Below are 21,667 nucleotides of genomic sequence, written 5' to 3' on the forward strand. Positions count from 1 at the left end.
TTTTTTAGTTATGGCCTCCAAATAATTTCTGGAGATTATTACTTGCATGGTAAATTATTTTTGCCATTATAATGTTAACACTAGGAAATCAGATTTGGACTTTCCTTGACATAGCAATAGTAACTGACACCCCATGTAATTAATCACAATTATAACCAATTAGACGATAAAACAAAGACATCGTGCAATTCTTGTTTTCTGTATCAGTTACTATAATAGATTAATAAAAGACGTGAAATTGAAAACAAATAATCCTTAAGCGAATCTGAGTGCCTAATGCGATGCGACTCATGTCCCGGAACCATTGTTCTGCCCTGTTCAAACGACGGACAAAAAATGATGACGGACTAGTTTCGACAAGGCTTGCTAGCAATCGCTAGCAATGCATGTTTAATGGAGGTTTTCATGCTAGGTAGATGTAACTGAATCCTATTGAAAACGTCAATTGTTTCTTTCCGTTACTGTACGGATAGACAGCGGTTAAACGATGAATCCTGTCATTCGAAAGGTAACGTTATTTATGTTTTCTCTAACGGTAAAGGTTTACGGTGTTGACAGAGAAGGTCATATAGGAGCGATTATGTCAATTTAACTGACAGAACCAACGGTTATATTGTAGTTTTGCAAGTTAAAGCTAACGCTAGCTTGTAAACGATGTAAATTTATAAGCCAGGTTGAACCTTGTAAGTGCCTGTGTCATACACTTGTAAGGTTGTGTGTGTGTGTGTGTGTGTGTGTGTGTGTGTGTGTGTGTGTGTGTGTATGTATGTGTGTGCGTGCGTGCGTGCGTGTGGTTGGGTTAGGGTTAGGGTTCGACCAACATCGTTTTTTTGAAAAATGTTTTAACCAATACTAATATTTTCAGACATAACTCACCCATAACCGATATTTTTTCTTTTTGCCGTTATTCAGTATCTTTAAATGTGACCGTTTTCATGCCAAAAGAATAGCCTACAACTATTCCGTGTGTTCCCCAGACTTTTATTTTGAAGGTGAAAAGTCTCTGAAACAGCATTTTACACCATCAAGTGACACTAAACCCCTCAGTGGTAGGGGAAGCTGGGATACATTAGGTCTTTAAATGAAGAATTAATCTACATAAAAGCAGAATTGAACAATTAAGTGAATAAATACAATGTGCAAAGAAAATAAAATTCATCATTGCATGTTTTACAGAGTTGTTTTTATGAAGCTGTGGTCAATGAGGAACTCCATCATATTGGCAGTGGACAACACTGCAATATTTAATAAAAGACCAATACCGCAGTGCTGTCCATAATAATTGGCCACCAGATAAGCTGAACCATAGTCAAAACAAGTATTGTGCCATATTGAAGAAGATTGAATTTGACACTTAATGTTGTTGTAAACAGGATAGATAACGTTTATCTTATTTTGTCCAGCTGCAGATTTCCTTTGCACAACATTCGTTTGTGTTGAATCAAGCAGCAGCATTTTTGCACCGGTAAGCTTTTGATTTCTAATTCTCAAGTGTTATATTGGTTTACTTAAGGTGTTTTCTTTAAGGGTGTTATTATTGCAATCCTTCAGACGAAGAACCATACAATCCCATTTAAAGAAGCATCCTTTTTTAAAAATCGCCTTGAATAAAAACTAAGTTACAAGTGTCATCATACTTAAAGACAGTAGAACCTTAAGAGACCTTTATGGGATGCACCTTTTTTTGTCTAATACTTCTACTGTTGTTTTTAAAGGGCCACAGCATCTATCCAGCATCCTCTTTATGGTAAGGATTTAAAGACTAGTATGAATATTTACTGTGATAATATTCTTGCCTAGTGTGAGTTGTATGTGTAAAACTTTATTCCAAGCTCCAATAGGGATTCTACCCTGCAGTGTTAAACAGCTTATGTAGCTAACAGATGTACTCGGCCGTATAAACGCATGCTGACAGAACAGGACAGAACAGGCCAAAAAGGAATATACTTGCCCTCTGCTTGTAAAATATTTGTCTCTCATTGCTATCAACAGACAGTAAAATCGTGAAAATAGATAACTTTGCCATACTGACAGACATAAAAACAGACCGTAACAACACTAGTCTATTAACTGTGCTGTGCAAATACGCAGATCTGTAGCATGTGTTTACGTCTTTATTTACAGTCTATGGTTTACATGCATTACTGTGTTTCACTGGATGGTTGTTTCCCTTCAGGAGGCGTGGCTCCTGTAAATGAAAGACAATACAGAACAATGCCAACCCATGGGATCGGGAGGTGGAGGCATCTATTACCTAAAGACGTGGTAAGACTCTTCAGTGGTTTGCGTTTATATTGTTGTTGGAATAACACGCATCAGTGATTTCTGTGGCAAATCCTGAGATCCTCTTATTGAGCTGCAAGTGTGAGTCCAAGCTAGGTGGAATAGTTTTTGAGAATGCAATTGTAGAGTCGTCAGACAGTATCCCTGTTAGGCTCTCATAACATAACCCTTCATAAATTATTGTCTTCTTATAAAGATAACCTTTGCTAATTCGAACAAATATCAACTCAGCGTTCTCACTTAAGGCACCCTTTAAGATTTGTAAATGTAGCGTCCGCTGTCAAAAAGCATGCAAATCAGATACAGTAATTCTCGTATCTTAGCTGGTGTGTGGTTTCAAATAAGGGTGATATGTTTACGCTGCGGTTCACACTGGGAACCACAAGATCTCAGCTAAGGCAGTGATACACAGAGTAACTTTTTCAGCAGCTCTTTTGGGCAACAGTGCCTAAGGGGTTGCCTCAGTGTGTTATTTTAAAAACACACTGAGGCAACCAGGAAACATGAACAGATTTACAATTCTGTGTCTCACCTTGCTGCCTGTTGCTGGGATAGTTCACCACCTACATTACTCCAAAAATTGCCTCATATATTAACCCTTAGCCCTTAACACTCAGCTAATTGAGCCAGCAGTGTAAGTCTGCCCTACATCTAATCCAGACAAGTGCTGCACAAATGCTACTATTATTGTTCACATTGCACACCACTGTTGCGAGCCGTCTTGAAACTTCAGTGTCTCCTACCTTTTTTTTTTTTTTTAGCCCAAGAAAAAGAAAGACAAGCATCAGATGAAACGGATCACAGCAGCGACGGACACGGAGTACGGGACCCTGAACGTTAAGGTGTCGGGTTACGACATGACAGTGGTGGAGCATTACTCCCAGTACATCCACAACCTCTGCAACCGGCTGGGCATCAAAGTGGCGGACAGGTGAGGGAACCTAAAAACACGTGACTACAGAATCGAGCTTTCTGCCATTTTCAGTGGTGTCATATTTAATGCACAAAGAAAGGGGCTGATGACACTTTGTGAAATGTAAACAAAAGTTGGAGACATTCATTACAGCTGGAGACATCCTAAACATACTATTAAACACGCTGTTTAACTGTCATTTCTTAGCAGTTTTCCAGTGTGATTAAAATCAGTGATGTGTCCCGAACATTTGAAATTGAGAGGGGGATCTATTAATAAAGAAATTTGACTTCTGACTTCTGTACATTGTATTCCACTAATTTCTATTCCATGCAACCATCCTTAAATCAATGATGTATTCCATTTAACTAATTGGTAAAGTGATTCAGTATAATATGGTATTTACTATGTAGTCGTCTCCTATTGGTTGCACTTGGAAAAAGTTAACAAAGTACAATTGTATTTGTATAGCACATTTCCTACACAGGGAAACTCAATGTGCTTCACATAAAAGCAAAAATTTAACAAGGAAAACAGTACAAATTGTACAAATACATATATATACATTCACACATTGGAAGAAGGAAGGACACACACAAAAAAAAGTGACAGTCTTTATTCAGAATCTGAATTAATTTATTTGCCAAGACATGTACAAGGAATGTGTTAATGTGGCACTGTATGAAGTGACAAAGAAACAAGACAAAGTGCTACTCAGAACTAAAATCTTATTATATCCAAAACAACCTTTTTGAGGCAACATGAACCAACCTGAAGCCTAGAAGTTGCTTCCTTGTAAACATTCATTCACTTTCAATTCAGTCAACTCAATATATAAACTAAGATTGTCCATCCACTAATGAAAGACTATACTTTATCATTTATTTTATTAAAGATTGGATCTAAGAACCTCTTGTATGATGAAAGTTTCTAATTATTGGAATTTCGAAGGAAATCCACTTGTGAAAGTGAATTTAGCCCAACTGTGGTAAACAAAAAATTGAAAGCCCTTCACATGTAAACACAGTGAAATTACAGCAGGAAATCTTTTTGAGCATAAGGTCTACTTTTGATCTCTTCTACTCTGGAGAGATTTTTTAACTGAAAATCACTAATCTAATCTATCTAAAACAACTGCAAACATGCAGGACATTGTATGGGGTCAAACTGTAGCAAAAAGTAGACAAAAAAATGTAAATTTAAACTTTTGGTCTGGTTCATAGTTTCTCGATACAGCTGGATACATAATTCAGATGCTTTGAACCGACAGAGAAAATCTTACATGCCATTTTAACGCTCCTCTTCACACGCAGCTATGCTTTGCCAACCAAAAGCACGGAGGTCATGCTAATGCAAGAACAAGGCACCAAGATGTATGTTGACGCCGTCCTTAAGACTCACGAGCGAATTGTCCAGGTAAAATTGAGTTATCCGTTACTATTGTCACTTGTCCTAGTGTGAGCTTTGCACTTTACGCAGGAGTGTCTTCTCTTCTCTTAGGCTCCTACCTCAGTTACTGTATACTGAGTTTTTATTTACAAATGTATTTTTACAGGGACAATGCACATCAACGTTACTGTAAATGTGCCAGTGTTAGCCACCTGGCTAGTGTTCAACAGCAGTCCTTGAGCATGATGGAAAGAGCCGGTAATAACAGGTTAAAAGACAGGACATCAGAATAGGACAGCAATCATACAAAGCAGGCAACAAGCTTAAAAAGCAGCAACATTTCATCATTCAGCACTAAGCATTTTCCAGACATGAACGCTCAACAGTGTTATCTTTCCATCTATCTGTCTGTCTAATTTTATCTATGATAGCTCAGCAATTTGAACGCCACATTGTGTCCCATCTTCATGGACGTTCTTTTGAAGAATCAACCCGAGGGAGTTCAGCTTTCTGCAAAGGAGGTGAGTATGTATGTCTGGGCTTGTTCCTTCGTTCAGATGGAAACAAGAGGATTTGCACCAGGTATTAGGTGGTGGTATTGAACCATGCTGTCACAGTAATGGAAAACCAGTAAAAGTTGTTGTGTTTGAAAATAGTTTTCCAGGCCTGGGAAAAGTTGTGGAAAATGAGACGTATTCAAATGGTTTTGGAAATGGCATAGAAATGTACACATATTGTTTTTGTTTCAACTTGTCATGTGTCTTATGTTGAGTTTGGTTGCTGGTCAATCTAGTTCCTTCGAAGGACTAAGAACCCAAACTAAAGCCAACACAAGATCTGGTACATTCAAAGAAAATACCATTTGACCAGAGACAATGTTTGTCTTGGATATCGTGCTCTACCATAGAATAGTCTGTGAACGTTTGTGAAAACTGACGATTAGCAGTAAAGTGCAGGAGCCCCGAAGATGTGACCGCTAAATGAAGGAAGAAACTTATTTTGAAGCTGTGAAAGTTAGTTTTTTGTAACTGTGGGTTTTATATTTTCAGTAATCACCTCTACCTCTCACCTCCCTCTCTTTTGCTCTCTCCTCCTCTTAGCACACTGAGGCTGATTACCAGGCACGGTTCAAAGCTCGTCCGGAGCTGGAGGGGCTCATCGCACAGATGAAGTACTAGTACTAGTACTAGGACTAGTAACATTCTAGAGTTTGATCTTCCTGATTTCCAAAGCCATATGTGACATGTATTTTACACCTCGTTAGCAGGGAATACCTGTTTCTGTTTCTTTTTTTTTTCTTGGCCTTCCTTTTCCCAGCTGATTGCTACTGAAAGTGATGAAATCTGGATTGTTTGCTTTGAAATTAATTGTATTTGTTCATATTAAAAACATCCGGAATTCTGGAATTACATTTTGCATTTTTTACTATATCCCAGTAACAATAGATGCATGTTTTCTTATTTTTTATGTCCTTTCACCAAATTACGCAAACACACACTTGGAATTGGATATATATTAAGAATACATTTCAGGTGGTAATTTGCTCACTAGCATGCAGGTTATTCAATATCTGTATGCAGACATTGAAGTCCAAATGTGTAGGATATTGTATAATGTATATGATTATGCTGCAGAGTTGAGTAAAATAAGGGAGAGATTGTAACAAACGTCCCATTAAATTATTCTTATGTAGATATTAACCTCAGTTATGATGTCATTTTTAACATGTTGCTGGTGGAACATGCAGGCTAAGGCGTGTACCATGTAAACGCGACGTCCTGCGGTTGAATCTGACCCAGGACGGTTGTCACGTCATTCCCCTTTCTCCACCCCAAGCTTTCCTGTCTCTCTTCACTACACTGTAGGATCACATCTGTTTGACACAGATTGAGAACCATTGACCCATGGTAGAGGAAAGGTTTATTTTTCTTTCCTCGCAAGGTACTTACTGTAATCTGGCAGCTAGCTGTGCCCCTTGGTCTCAATGAAAAGTGCTAACAATGCTGATGAGTCATTTACGCTGTTGCTCAATGAGTAAAACATGACAACACTCAAAATGTGTACACTCTTGGTACTGTGAGGCTTTATGGACAGCAGTATTTCCTAAATGGCATCTATAAGGGAAACTGAAAAGTATTTTTTTCCTTCCCACATTGTTTGGTGGAGAAAATGCCCTTGGGTGCCCATTTGTCTGATGAAAATGATTCAGATGAAATTCAGGTACAGAATTTTAAAAGTTGAATGAATAAGTGTTGCGTTTTATTAGTCTGCCTTTAGTTTGATTATGATACTGGGGCAGTGATTTACATTTTTCTTTATCCAGGGAAGCTTTGCTGAGCATGCATGCCCTTTTCCAGTAATTCTTACAGTTTTACATATTTGCATATTTTAGCCGTCAAATACCACCACCAGTTTTCTGCTATACAGCTTCCTCTGAAGGTTTAGTGCCTTGCTCATAGGCTTCTCAACAGTGATTGCTGAATGGAGTGTAAAGCAGTCGACTTACACATATTTAATAGTTTTAGTTACTCGTTTTGTTTAGATGGTTACTAAATATTCTTGATCTGCTCCGATTCTCTAAGTTGAACCAGGGGATTCAAACTTTAACTGTCATGTTGCTGCTGCCTCCGTCCCTTGAAGCAATGGGGAAGTGGTTGTTTAGGACGTAAATACTACTGAGGGAAGGTGGGTGTGTCCTGACCCCACCTTCCTACACTTTTCAATAAAACTATAAGTCCAAATGTGTAGAAAAGGACATGGATGTACTGTATATATACCTGCATATACTCTATGCTGCTAACTGGATGTATCAAAAAGACAAGATAAAATGGAGGATTTAATCAATGCAGGACAAACCCAGTGAGTCAGGATCAAAATAATTGACACATTTTATTTCAAAACTGTAATCTACTTGTATAACTCCACAACTCATATTGTTCTGGTCTAGCTTCTTAGTTGTAGGTACCGTATTGGGCTTTGGATTGTAAATACCAACAAAAACATTTCATCATGTTAATCATATGAATCTATAGTCATCCATTTCTCAGTTGTACAAAAAACTAGAAAGAAGAAAGAAACACATTTCAACCAGAGAACTTGTCATATGCTCTTTCTCAAGTATGGTTGAGAAGCACTTTTACATTTTCAGATTTTTCTTAGATAAGGAATAATTATACATTTAAAGATAAAATGATTCTGCCACACACACTTAACAGCTTTAGGCCTGTCTCATAACTTTTAAACCACATTCAACCACAGAACCTGTGCATTTGTAATAATGCACTTTAAAAATTGGTCATATTTGAGAAGTGTGTGTTTTCCTGTACAGTTGCATTGGGTTTGCTTGACCCACCTTGCTCAGTGTTAAAACTACTGCTCAGTAATATAACATTGGTTACCTTTTAATGTAAAAAAAAAAAAAAGAAGAAAGAAAATAGTTTAGTGAGATTACAAATTACACATGCATCTTGACATGTTGCTTGGACTGAACTTCTTATATTCAACATAAATTTGGTAAGAGAAAATGTAAAAAAATGCTAAATGTTAAAAAAAAAAAGGTTAAAATCTTCCAGTGGAATCATCTGTAGGCAATATGCCTATATGCTATGCAAAAGATTCGAAAAAGTCTTAACGGCCTTTAAGTAAAAATATTATTAGGCCTCCTCAATGTTGTCGTGAAATTTCCCCACAAGTCCTGCTTTTTGCCATCTCATTGAGACGAATATCCAGCCGACACTGGCAGAGTCCAGAGCTACTCTTGATTAATGCTCCTCCGTCTGTCCAGATCCTCAAGCTCAGAGATGAGAATCTTGTACTTCTTCTTCAGGATTTCATAGAGAGCATCTTTGCCTTTCGTGCCTGCTGACCTTAGGAACTTGAAAATGGCCCTCATCTGGTCTTGTGAGGTTGTTTTAGCTCTCGCAGCATCACAGCTCTCATCTGAGATTAACTCCCGATCCTTGAGCCTGTCCAAGATGGGTGCCGGATTGGTCACTCTATCAATCAGAGCTGTCCGATGGCGATCCACAAAATGCTCGTCTGAGGCATTCATGGAAAATGGAAGCAATGAAAACAATACAAAACTGAATACGGTAATGCAAGTTGTAATGATAATGGCAGGCTAAAATTATGTAAAAAATGAACTGAGATATCTCTGAAGTTTATAAGCAGAGGGTTTGCATTGGGTCAATATCTGTTAGTCTGAAACTTTGATCTACATGTGACATCATGTTATGAATCAAGGTACAATGTAACTCTTCTAAATACTCGTATTCAGTGTATTTTCTTACCTTGTCTCTGGCCATTGTTTTCCTTTTGGTATTCATCTGGAATAAAATGCAGTATAAAATGCTTATTTAGCTGATTTAGTGCTTTTATTTTGAGTACATTCACAATGCACATCTGCTTCACTAACAATGTTTAGCTAAATAATATTAAGGTGATACATAGGTATTGTAGAAAAATTCTTGTAGAATTGTTTAACGTCTGACCTTCTCGAATCGTACAGGTCCATACAACGTGCCTCTCCTTCTTCTTCTGCTCTGCACTTTCTAGTGTGAGCCTGAAGTCGGTGTGTGCATTTTTAATGAACACCTCAAAGAAATTTGGCGTGTTGCTTTCATATCTGAGCTTTAATTGCTGTGGAGGAAATATTAAGGGAAAGGGAAGCGGTTAGACTTGTTGCCGTGCTCAATCACAGTGGAAAGATATGTGTAATTGCAGGAAAACACTTCTCAGAAAACATTTTTCTGGGGCAGGACCCCCAGACCTCCTGCTTCAATTAGGATTTTGTCCTCAGCAAAATTTGGGATTGGCTACGGCCATGACTGCTAGCTGTTGGCTAGCAGTCAGGTTGGATAGTTAAAGACAGTTAAAACCGTACATCAGGGCAGATTTCTGCAGTGTCCGTGTCTGTTGTGAGGATGAAATGATCCTTCATCTGAAGCGACTCGTCTGGGTTTGGCTTTCGTATTACTTTGTATCCATAGGATATTTCCTTCTGCTCCATTGCCTGTGAAAAAAAAATGGGCCATTTTTAGCCTAAAGGTGCTTTAAGCTTATAGTAGACAACATTATTGCCTGTGTTTTGAAGTACCTTCATAATTAAACAGTATGGTTTTGGTGTTTTTTGAAGATAATGTAGTATGAAGGATCTAGGTATTTGCCCAGATACATTTGTTTTTGTATCTTAAGGTTTATATCGATTACTATTGAACAATTGAACAATAATTAAATAATTAAATACAATTTAAATAACCTGTTGCAGAGCAGGATCATGTGGGATCAGATAAACATGTAGTGTGAGAGGTGCTGTGTTGGTCTTATAAATTAAGACGTTGCAGTGCACTTTCACTGGAAATCCAGCTCTCATCAGGACCCCCCTTGGAGAGAAGGCTGGCTGGATTATCTTGACGTGGAATGGTGTGACCTCAGACACTGGTTCCACAAAATCTCCATCGGTATCTAAGTGTAGAACTGCCAACTTGGCTGAAAGTGTGGGGTTGTGATCTGCACAAGACACAAGTGCACAAATTTAGTGAGAAGAAAAAGGTTGCATTAATGTAGCCTATTTATACACATGCTGTAAAACATAAATTTAATTTTTTGTCTTTTTCATTATATGTCCACTTACCTAAACAGATCCAGTGTGGCAGATGCACTTCATCTAACTTTCCAGCAATGACTGTGATGTCCAGTAGGGGGCCCCCTGGTGTGTAATTCATGCATTCCAGCCTCTCCATGTGTTTCTCCCAAGAGGTAAACTGGTACTTGATGCTGACATTTTTCTGACAAACCCAACGCAGGCCAGACACACTGCATTTGAAACGACCTGCTTTAGACTGTAGGCTAAGATTGTGAAAGGGAAAATAAATTAGTTTGGGTCTCCTATGCACTGAAATACTGTATTAAGGGACACACAGGAGTAAATTGTGAACTGAAACAAAATCTGCCTTGTTTTAATTTGGCACAAAATGCAACTTCCCCCAAATCCAGTACAGCACTGACAGAAATAAACTCAATGTATCTGTTTTCTATCTGTGAGAAAATAAGCAAGATCCATAGCTGTTCATTTTCCATGATTTCTTTGTGTTGTGATATAGTACTGAAGATGTTATTTTTACCTATAGGTTAGGACCCCATTCGCTCTGGTGACTTTAGGTTCAACTTCAGTCCAGTCACTGGAGTCCTGTGTCAGAAGACAATATATTTTTGATAATCAGTGGAGTTGTTGTTGCTGGATCACCCATTTTGCAAAATTAAAAACAAAACAAACAAAATACCTTACCATAACACCGCCACAAGAGGTACAGCTTCTTGAAGGCCCTTGTTAAGACATATTGGCAAATTAACAAAAAATGTTATTCATGAAATATTAAATCATTTATTTTAACGTGGTAACATATGGTAACATTGCATATATTTTACTGGTATAGCACTACACTTGTTACATAGCACTGCTTCAATATGAGAGCAATATATTATATGGTATATAGCTGAGTCAAGTCTAACTTGAGAAACAGTGGTAGCACTTCAGATTACAGTGCTGCTATTACGGACAAAGTACAGACAAGCTTTTAAGTAACAAAGGCTCGTCAGGTGCTTCCTGGTGGCTTGATGGTCTGGGGCGCGTACCATGTGGGTGAGGCTTCCTGTGTTCGGGTCCAGCCTGGGGCCATTGTCGCATGTCATCCCTCTCTCTCTCCCAGTCTGTCCTGTGTCTCTCCACTTTCAACTGTCTAAGCAAATCTAAAAAAAAAAAAAAAAAACAATGGCTCGTGAAAGGGAACAATAGAATAATAACATAAAAATACAGAAACTATCAGGTAACTACAAGTTATTTATATTTTTTATTATGACATAGCTCACACAAAAACACCAAGGGTATTGTCAGTGGCGGACTGGAATGAAAAAAAAAAATGGCCCTGGAAATTGAACCCACTGCTCAAAATATGTTGTTGTCTTGTAAATACACACACGTTCTGACTTTATCGGAGAACAGGGTTAGTAAAATTTAATTAAGAGTTAGGATTAGAGCTGGCTACAGAACACAGTGCTTCCATTCTGTTACCATTTATTTGGGGATGCTTGTGACTCAGTGTGATAAGATACACACCATATACTTGGGAAACTGAGGTTGAATTTGGATAATGACCTTGTCATGTGTAACTAATGCCCTTTTTTCCTTTCTCTGATCTTTCCTGCCACTCTTCGTGGTGTAATAAATCAGAGAAAAGATAATGAATGCAATCTTTTAATGCAATCTATAACAATTTTTTGAATTCTAAGTCACTTAAGTATTTAATAATTGTTAAGGTATAAGAGAAAAGTTAACTTTCTTACCCTCTTCAGTGGGTTTGGAAGGTTTTTCCTGGATGTCAAAGGCTACAGGACCTCTGATGGTGAATCCAAGGTAAAAGGAAACTTGACCTGATTTCCAGAGGCTGTCTCGCAGGTCGGCATCCACCTCAATCTCTGTGTCCCCAAAAGTTGCATAGACTTTGTAGTTTCGGACCACTCCATGAACTTTGAGAAGACGTTCTTGGATCCTGAGATGTTTGAATATCTTGCTCCAGTTTTTGTTCAAGTCTTGTTTTCTGTCCTCATTCCCCTCACAAAATATGTCATCAAGGATGCTCTTGTGAATGATTCTGCTCAGACCTTTACCTTTTCCAAGAAAAAACAGGGGGCGAAGGTACCTTGATCGAAAATGCTTCTTATATGCATGCTCATAGGAGCAGTGCATTTGCTGAATGGATTCCTTGTCCTTTGGCCAAAACATGAGGGCAGCTAGCATGTGAAGCTCAGGGGGTTCTGTGGCGTTCAGTGGCATTTTCTTTATCAAAATCCTTCTGATTAAAGCGTCGGGAAAGGCCTCTCCTATATTATGTAACATGATTTTTGCAAGGATGTAGTTGAGGACGGCATAGTCACTGCACTGTTTGCTCAAATAGATTTCTCCCCACCATGTAGTTATCTCTTTAAACTGTGATACAGTGTATTTTCTGTCAAGACATGAGAGTAGTCCAGGGAAAGTGACAGCCCTTTTTTCTTTAAGGCACTGGAAGAGTTTATCAATGTTTTGTTTTAAATGTTTGGGTGGTGAGTCTCCAACATAATTCTGGTAGCAGTTTGATACGTCTCTCCAAATGTATGGTGGGTCATCTTTTTTCATGCCAGGCTTCGAGTAAGTTAGATAGGTGTCAAAAAATGCACATTTTCTCTCCACCTCATCTCTGAAGCTGTTTATTAGAGCATTGAATTTCCAGAGTTTGTTGTCTCCAAGAGATTTCAGGACGGAGCCCAGGGACACATTCTTTGTGAGAACCTTTCTCCAGTCTTTGTTGCAATTCACAAGTGACTCAAAAACAATGTTGGCAACCTGCAGGTAACCAAACAGTCCTCTGTTGTTAAAAATATTTGAGACTTTGGTCATGCCATCTTCTTGCATGTCTAACCCCTGTTGATTTTCAGCAAGTCTTTCTTCATCTTTGAAAGCTTCAATGGCTCTTGTGGCAAGTCGCAAAATTTCTCTTGGAGTGGCAGACGAAGCTTTGCTGTTCAGATGGTGCTTATAAACTTGCCCCAGTGTGTCAGCAATGAATGAATTTTTGGGATCTCTTTCTTTTGCCCTCTTGGCCCACATTTCTGCCCTATTGTAGTTTTTTAGTTCTAAGGAATAAAAACGAGCAAGTGCCTGAGGAAAAAAAGGATTTTGAACAAATATCTTTGATGCAACCTTTAAAACAGATGCACTCTGGACACTGTCCTCCATCTTCTGAATATCTAGAATCAATCTAGAAAACTTTTCTTGGTCCTCCTCTCTTCTCTTTGGTCCCCTATGTCCCTCCTTTCTTTTCATTAGGTTCTCTTGATTCTCTTCTTTTTTCATTTCCCTTTTGGTTAGCATGTCTTTGGCAAAACCAAGCAAACATGGAGAAACCTCATCCCTGCACAAACAATTCAAGAAGTGTCTTGCTGTGTCACTTCGGGTCACACCTGCCTCAGCCATCAATTCAGTACACTGCTGTGCTATCATGGGGTGAGCCATGCGAACGTTTCTTTCATAATTTATGTCTGGAGGGAAGGTGATGATGAGATGGCTGAAGTGCTCCATCCTCTCCTCCAGTGAAAGGTCTCCAGGGCTGGAGTCTTTCTGATTCAGGAAGTCCAGGCACTGAGACTCCAAGAGATATGAGCCTGGTACGTAGGCATTCAGCAGGGCCAGGCATGCAGCCAGCTGGGTCTCCCGTGGTTTCCTCATTCTTCTGACTGTTGTGAATACAGCACATGCCTTTTGGACGTAAGCTTGAGAGAAATTAGTTTGCATTATATTAAAGCCATGAAAATGTTTGTGTTTATCTCTGTACCTTCTGCTGAGCTCTTTTTTTTTTCTTTAAATTTTTGTTTCTCTGTGTCAGACAGTTCTTTTTTGAGGACGACATGGTCACACTCTTGAATCTCAACCTTTCTCACACAGTTGAGTAAGATAACCACAGGCATGTGGGTAACTATCTCCTGCGTAGCAATCTCTGCCATAATGCTGTCTTGCAGACTGTCCACAATCTGCTCATCCTGCAGTAGAAGCAGAACTGTGTTCTGGTGGCCTCGTCTGCCTGCTGTGAAAAGGTGGATCACCTCATTAGCGACAGCTGTGAGGTCTGAGGTTGGGCCTGTTAAAACAGCACTCCTGAAGGTTTTTCTCAAGTCCCACAGGACCTGCATGGCCAGTGTGGTTCCCCCACTTCCTGGTTGATGAAGTAATTTAACCGTCCATGTTCTGGGGCCTCTTCTCCTTTTATGAATTTGGTGCACAAGTTTATCGTATCCATCTCGTTTAACGAAAGCAGTTCCAGTGCCTTCTGACTCTGCCTGTTCAGCAGTGTGAAAGTTTAACCATTCAGGTGGAGCCCCTCTGTAAAAGTTTTCTTCCGTCTGCTCAGCAACCTCTGGATCTGTGTATTCTCCTTCAAACTCATTTGCATAGAGAACATCCAGATGTGGAAGGGAATCTGTGATTTCACTTCCCATGTAAATTTGCCCACCCTTGGCAGTGGACAGGGATGGTTCTGTGTAACTTGCCATTTCAGGTCCAAACTGCTACATTCTTGTGTACCCTTAATGAATATATGGAAAAAAACAAGATATTATTTTTCTTTCATACTGTGAAGCAAATTATGTTTCTTGTATTAGTGGGCTGACTGGCAGTAGTAGTGACAGAGATTTTAGCTCATAAAGCACATAAAACCAATTTGCATAGTTAAATCTCTCTCACTCTCTCAAATTCCAAATCAAATAAGCTTTATTAGCACAATAAGAGATTTCTTACTCTCTTACTCTCATTCTTACTATTATTCTATATCCCAAAGCTCCAAAAACCACCCCTCCTTTCCTTGATTTGAAAAGACATTATTAATATTAACAAAAAATAATAAAAATAATTATTAGTTTTGTGGACAGTTTTCCTATTGTTGGCCTTCAAATGGTAAAACGATAAATCACCTTGATTTCGTGCCAGGGAAGACATTTCCTATTGATGGCTTTAAATGGTAAACCGTTTTCACCACATTTCACCACATTACAACGAATGAAGGTAGCCCACTGGAGGTTACTGACCTTGACCTGAACTTGGCAACTTCACCAACTCACTGAGGTTTATAAAAAGTTACTTGGCCACATTTTAAGAAACCTCAGTTTCAGAGTTTGGTGATTTTAACATACGACATGATAAGATGAAGTATGTTAAGTGTATATAAACATTATTGTAATACATACTGTGTATACATATATATATATATATATATAAAAAAATATATATATATGTATGTATGTATATATAAATATATATATTTATTTATGTATATATATACACATATTAAATAGTTGACAAAAATAAAACAGTATATGCAGAATCTAAACATAACTGAAAACTGAAGAGGCAGAAATGTGAATTTACAAAAATATAGGCGTACATGATGTGCAAAAAATGCAATGGGCCTACTCACATTTACAAGTCTACAGAAGGCCCATATACAGAAAGTATTGTACCAAGCGCTTGTCCGGGACAAGTAGATATTTTGGTCTGGTTGGACTTTGTCGCGCTGACTACGGACATGTGGTCAGCTACAAACATGGTCCCCTATATGAGTGTCACAGCACACTGTGTCACTGAAAGTTGGGAACTGCAAGCGAAATGTCTTGAAACATGAAAATTGTTTTGGACATAACCTTAATGTGGCAGTGAATAATGCCATTAAGAAAGAGAAAGCAAACACCGGCCGAGCCTTTGGTGTATGCCGCTCTATCAATGGAGCATTTGCGCATATAGTTGGCAGAGGCGACGGGAGCTCCGCAAGGTGCAAGAGGAACTTGACCTGCCACTACATTCTCTGATAACGGTAATATAAATAAAATAAGCATATTTGTTCCACCTAATTGGTCTTATTTAAACATAGGTTATTTCTGACAGAAAGTATTGTACCAAGCGCTTGTCCGGGACAAGTAGATATTTTGGTCTGACAAGTTAATGTTGCCTCTAGGTGTCTGACCGGACAAGTTAAATAAATGGGTTTGAATATTATAACTAGGTCTACTGTATTCATTTAAATATGACGTATTTACGAATTAGGAGTGAATGTCATTATGGTACACATTAGAGCAGAGTTACTACACTGTGGTATGCACCAAAGAGGTTAGTAGGCCTATGAGTAATGGACTCAGTCCACTTCCCCAATGTCACGATGACACATGGCTGTAAGATAAGTAACCGTACTAAAGTTTACTCGGCCTAACCGCCGCTTTTTGCGCCAGCTGTCCTGTGCGGTTCACTACTCAATCTAACTCATTACGAATCTGAACCTGAAGCTGAACCCGAACCTGAACCTCATTCTTTGTGGTAGTCTAGTGGGTGCGTTTGTCACTATGTAGACTGTTGAGCTGGCAGAGCATAACGATTGAGGTTTGAAAACACACACACACACACACACACACACACACACACACACACACACACACACACACACACTTAGTTTACCTAAACCGACCTCCTCACTGTCTAACCAGTGAGAACACTGCTTGACTAAATAGGCCTATGTAAGCTATCCCCTGTAGTATATTCATATCAATTAAATACTTTATTGTGTGTACCTTTGAGGTAGGCTATAAATATGAGTATTGTGTACCACAAAGGAAGTATCTTCACAACAAAACAAAACACTATCATTTTTGTTTTGGTTAAAAGCACTGTGCACAACTTAACATCTCAATTGTCCTTGGCTGAAAAACAATTGAGAACCTCTGGCCTAGCCTATATAGGTTGCTTTCGATAGGCTATCTTTCTTCATTGTAATGTGGTAAAATGTGGTGAAAACATTACCAGCCAGTGATAGGAAAAGTCTTCTAAAAAATGCCAGCAATAGGAAAACTGTCCACAAAGACGTATTTATTTTGGATAATATTGTCTTTTCAGGCGTGAAATCAAGGCTACAAGGCTCAAGGCTGCTTTGACAGACGGGCAGGAAGGGGTGACGCACATTTTCCAGGGGATATCTGAACAGGTTTCGCTGCAAGCTCTTGGGTTTCTCTCACGCTTTGAATTGGTTCATTTAATTTTGTCAATACCGTTACTTGACTTCATTTTCAAACGCACTGAAAGTTGTTGATAGACATGTGAGGTCTGTAACTACTTAAAGTGAGTTTGCATAAAGAATAAAACTTTAGAGAAGCGTCTGCAGTGTAACTGCCCGCATAGAGTTTGACTGTAACACGTTCAGGTAAGAAAAAATGATGACTGCCGAAATGTTCGTGGAAACGTTTCTAAGTAGGCTAGGCCTTCTCTCGATCAAATCTGATCATACGCGGTTTCGTGAACAAACTAAAGCCCAATGAGTGTTTCAACCAATTGGACAAGCCTTCAATGACTTAGGTTTGAGTCCTCACAATAGTGGCTAAGCATTTTCTTTATGAAAATTATGCAGATATATTGGTTTATACATGATTCAGTGGTCACTTACCTTGTATGAAGAAATATGACATAGAGATGTGATGAGTAAAAGCACGTTTGAGCTCCAGGAAGCAGCGTCCAACTGCAGCCGCGGAGCGCAACCACAGACCAGGGCAGTTCTAGAGCTGCAGTTTTAGACGACGCATGCGCACGAGAACCTTGACAGCTTTAGATACCGGATTCAGACAGAAGTGAAAGTGGCGTCAAAGCGGACAGTAAGCGACGTTATGGAGATGGAGTTTAAAATGACAAAGAGCGGCATCATTCAATATCAATTTGGGAATGCAGTGTTGTAACATTCGCTAGTAAATATATCTAAATTGTTTTTAAAGCTTACACAGTAATATCTGTTATTGGTAAATTGCCAGTAAAAGGCATCAAACAAAATATCTTTTTCATGTTTTCCTTTAACACAAACAACAACTAAAACAGTTTAATGGGTTTATTTATTTATGGTTATTGTGGGGTGATGTGCTGGGAAAGCCACCGGACAATTCCGACTTCTTTTTCAGAAACAACATTTTACAACCACAGAATAAAAACTGAATGCAAACTTAGGTAACTGCAAATGTGACAGATAAGAGATATTACTGTGTAAGCTTTAAAAACAATTTAGATATATTTACCAGCGAATGTTACAACACTGCATTCCCAAATTGATATTGAATGATGCCGCTCTTTGTCATTTTAAACTCCATCTCCATAAGTAACGTCACTTAATGTCCGCTTCGACACTTTCACTTCTGTCTGAATCCGATATCTAAAGCTGTCAAAGTACTGCAGGTCTAGAACTGCTGGTCTAAAACTGCGGTTGCGCTCTGCGGATGAATATGAAGCAGGAAGCCAGGCGGTGCGCCTGAGGGACTTTGTTCCCTCAGTAAAGCCTGTCAGGCACAGCCTCCTGCCAATCGTTGGCACGCCCCTTTCTGCAATGAGTCATTAGCAAACTTCACCATGTGATAGTCCTTTTAGTTGGCTAGCCAGCTCAGCTAAAGTTTTGGAGAAGTGCAGATAAATTACATGATGTCTTCGTAAAAAATACTCATTGCTGTATCCCTAACTATTGATTATACATGAGAACACACACTACAGTGATATTCTATCACTGAAATATTAGCAACTGGGGGAGACAATGCTACTAAAAAGTAACATTGGCCTGCCAGACTGAGTTGAGACGGCGTTGTGAGTATCTGTTTCGGAAAGGTTGAACACAAATTATTTTCCCATATGTGTACTGATTAATGTTTTAGGGCGTGTAGCCTATGTGGGGAACGGGCAGCATTCCTGAGGTCAGGCAGGACATGAGTGTCCGGCATTGCACAGGGACCTTAATAACATGTTACTATGTATTTGTGCTGAATCATTGGGTAATCGAAGACAATGAGAAAATGCAATGCAATTATAGTGTCTACACACTGTGGTGGGAGGTGGCAGAGCGGCCTGAGAATGGGCTTTACTGTTAACAGGTGAGTGCTAACCAGTTAATTGCTAACTGTGTGAAACTTATTGTTTGTATGTAAAGCATAATGGAGAATTAATGATGAAGGCTGGAAAGCAGCATTTGATGAATGTAACAATGAACAGTCTGTTTCAATGAATAGGTTTACGAGCACAAGAACGCCTTTTAAAGTCCCAGCAGGCTCCATGTGCTTTGTTACCATTGGAGGGTTTCAGGGCGAGGTCCCGTCAAGGTTGTCCTTGTCAGTTGAAGCCATGGTGGGAGATGATGGTAGCGTACCAGAAGGGCTATTGGTTCCTAGTGCCTTGGTGCAGGCCAGGAGTGGGCATGTGGCAGTGCCAGTGTTGGCAGTACTGATGTGAGCCAGAAACTCCAAACCCGGCTCGCCTTTCTCCACTTCCTGAAGGTAGTTGCAGGACATAACCCTGTGCATTGTCATTTCCAAATGTGTTTTTATTCTATCGTCCATACAGGTGTGGGAGTCACTGCTTTAGTCAATTTTAGTTTCAGTCAATTGTAAGGTTCAAATTATCTTATTGTACTCTGAAAAATAATATAAATGTATTTCAAAGGTTAGTCCCTCTACAGTCCTGTTGCATTTCGAGCAGTCGGGTCTTTTGGGATGCTCTGTGAGCCAAAGGCACTGATGCTTTTCCAAAGATAATCTGGGTACAGTTTTTTCCATCTTGCTTACTTGGACATCTTCGGAGTAACTTCAAGCCCTGTGTATTGAAGGAATGGACATTTGCATCAAGATACAATGAGCTGCTGTTTGAAACTTTCCCTGTAATTTATTTTCTACACTCAACGTGCCTTCTAAAATGTTTTTTAAATTATATTAATTGTGAATAAAGATTACTATTTTTGATATTTCTGCCTATGATTGGTTATTTCCCTTATGGAGTCCAGGACTTGCATTTAGTGTAACTGCTAAGAGGCAGCAGATGTTACACTGTGACATTTTTTAAATAAAGTGCACAGTGCACAGGACACCTTTGATTGATACTGCACAAGATATATGTTGAAACACTCCTACAGACCTGTACTTTAACAACATACTAACATGTGGGCCCAAGGGATTATAGAGCAATCATAGCAGCCCTTACATACATTTTCAGATTAAATTGTCTGGATATCACCAATCCAACTAAAAAGTTGGGCAAAAAAGTTCCACACGCCATGTAAATTTTACTGGCCCACTTGTAAAACTATAAAAGGTTAACAACAGTCCACATCAGCAGACTTCACTGGTTGCCATGCAGCTGTCAGTTTGGAAATGCACTGTAGTTCTTACCTTCAACTTTTCATTCCTACATCCGGCTGAGTTTACTCTACTGAAATCCATGGTGAATTAAATCATCTTACCATTGAGTAATTCTTAAATTTACAGTGTAAATGCAGGCTGTTGCTACTACTATAATGATAATAATTTGTTGTTATCATCATTGAGTTTAGTAACAGAGACATATACCTGCTCCCCCTCTCCACCACCTTTGGAAAAAAAGCCACTTCAGGCAACACAGTAGGTTAGCAAATATATTTTAATATATAATATAATATTTATATTCATTTTAGCACAGTGACAAAATGGCATCATTTCAGTTCAGTCTCATTTAAATCATGACAAAAAGCCACACCTGTAGGTACTTGTTTAACAATACACATCCTAATACCGTATTTTGTTGCAGTCATTGCAAAGTAAATCCTGAATTACTTCTTACCCCGTGAGAGGAAAACCGTAGCAAAAGTTTCTAACAGCATTGAGCCCATGGCATCCGGTGGGGTTATGTTATGTGCTGTGTGTAACAAACTTAAAAGTGGATGTAGTAATGACACTCTTCGCTGCACGGTTAAACACAGTGTCACCCCTGTCGCTTTTCTCTCCTTTTCAGAAAGACACCAATCATTTGTCGTAGGGACAGAGTTGGATCACCTAATCGTCTCAAACGGGACCTACATAACTTGCCTTTTTTCCAACCCAGTCCATTAATTTGGAATAATTTGGACAAAATCACAAAACCCTTCATCATCCCTGTAAATAGTGAGTACGCACAAAAATTATGCATATGCACACTTGCTACTTAGAATCAGAAATGTATTAAAAAGAAGGTGATAATTTGCTCACTACCATGCAGACTATATGATATCTGTATGCAGACTTTGAAGTAGAAATGTGTAGGATATTGGGTAAGGTATATGATTATGCTGCAAAGTTGAGTAAAATAAGGGAGAGATTGCAACAACCGTCCTCTGTTAACAGTTATTCTTAACATGTTGCTGGTGGAACATGCAAGCTAAGACATGTACCATGTAAACGGGATGTCCTGTGCTCGAATCTGGCCCAGGACCTTTGTCGCATGTTATTCCCCTTTCTCCACGTTCCTGTCTGTCTTCACTTTGATCTGTGTAATAAAGGCACATGTAGTCCAGGATCACATCTGTTTGACGCAGATTAAGAACCACTGACCTACGGTAGAGGAAAGGTTTATTTTTCTTTCCTCAGAAGGTACTTATTGTAAGCTGGCAGCTAGCTGTGCCCCTTGGTCTCAATGAAAAGTGCTAACAATGCTGATAATAACAATAATAATAATAATGTTACTAATCTATATGGCATCTATAAGGG

At 39.0% G+C, this 21,667-nt stretch overlaps 3 protein-coding genes across 6 annotated transcripts in view; 2 read left to right on the top strand and 1 right to left on the bottom strand.

Annotated features, from left to right (window-relative positions):
• LOC139913354 (E3 ubiquitin/ISG15 ligase TRIM25) overlaps positions 1-21,667 on the top strand; it is a 148,266-nt gene that overhangs the window by 10,703 nt on the left and 115,896 nt on the right. The window lies entirely within an intron of this gene.
• mrpl48 (mitochondrial ribosomal protein L48) lies at positions 399-6,014 on the top strand. Of its 3 annotated transcripts, none has more exons than XM_071901355.2 (8): positions 399-508; positions 1,404-1,465; positions 1,716-1,747; positions 2,180-2,265; positions 3,045-3,214; positions 4,510-4,612; positions 5,017-5,106; positions 5,686-6,014. In XM_071901355.2, the coding sequence occupies exons 1-8, from the start codon at positions 488-490 to the stop codon at positions 5,761-5,763; spliced, it is 642 nt and encodes a 213-aa protein (XP_071757456.1). In that variant the 5' UTR covers positions 399-487; the 3' UTR covers positions 5,764-6,014. The 3 variants fall into 3 exon arrangements, with proteins under 3 accessions (XP_071757456.1, XP_078147933.1, XP_071757454.1); XM_078291807.1 differs by having other exon boundaries at positions 413-508; positions 2,177-2,265; positions 5,686-6,012; XM_071901353.2 differs by having other exon boundaries at positions 447-508; positions 1,410-1,465; positions 2,177-2,265; positions 5,686-6,012.
• LOC139913369 (NACHT, LRR and PYD domains-containing protein 1 homolog) lies at positions 7,450-17,712 on the bottom strand. 2 transcript variants are annotated; one of them, XM_078291557.1, is made up of 10 exons: positions 17,596-17,712; positions 14,629-14,700; positions 10,872-10,909; positions 10,708-10,772; positions 10,218-10,432; positions 9,843-10,093; positions 9,468-9,596; positions 9,076-9,223; positions 8,875-8,910; positions 7,450-8,623 (listed from the first exon to the last, which is right to left on the bottom strand). In XM_078291557.1, the coding sequence occupies exons 2-10, from the start codon at positions 14,666-14,668 to the stop codon at positions 8,337-8,339; spliced, it is 1,209 nt and encodes a 402-aa protein (XP_078147683.1). In that variant the 5' UTR covers positions 14,669-14,700; positions 17,596-17,712; the 3' UTR covers positions 7,450-8,336. The 2 variants fall into 2 exon arrangements, with proteins under 2 accessions (XP_078147683.1, XP_071757463.2); XM_071901362.2 differs by lacking the exons at positions 14,629-14,700; positions 17,596-17,712 and adding exons at positions 11,219-11,332; positions 11,927-13,721.

This window comes from Centroberyx gerrardi, chromosome 23 (genome assembly GCF_048128805.1).
Source record: "Centroberyx gerrardi isolate f3 chromosome 23, fCenGer3.hap1.cur.20231027, whole genome shotgun sequence".
Lineage (NCBI taxonomy): Eukaryota > Metazoa > Chordata > Actinopteri > Beryciformes > Berycidae > Centroberyx > Centroberyx gerrardi.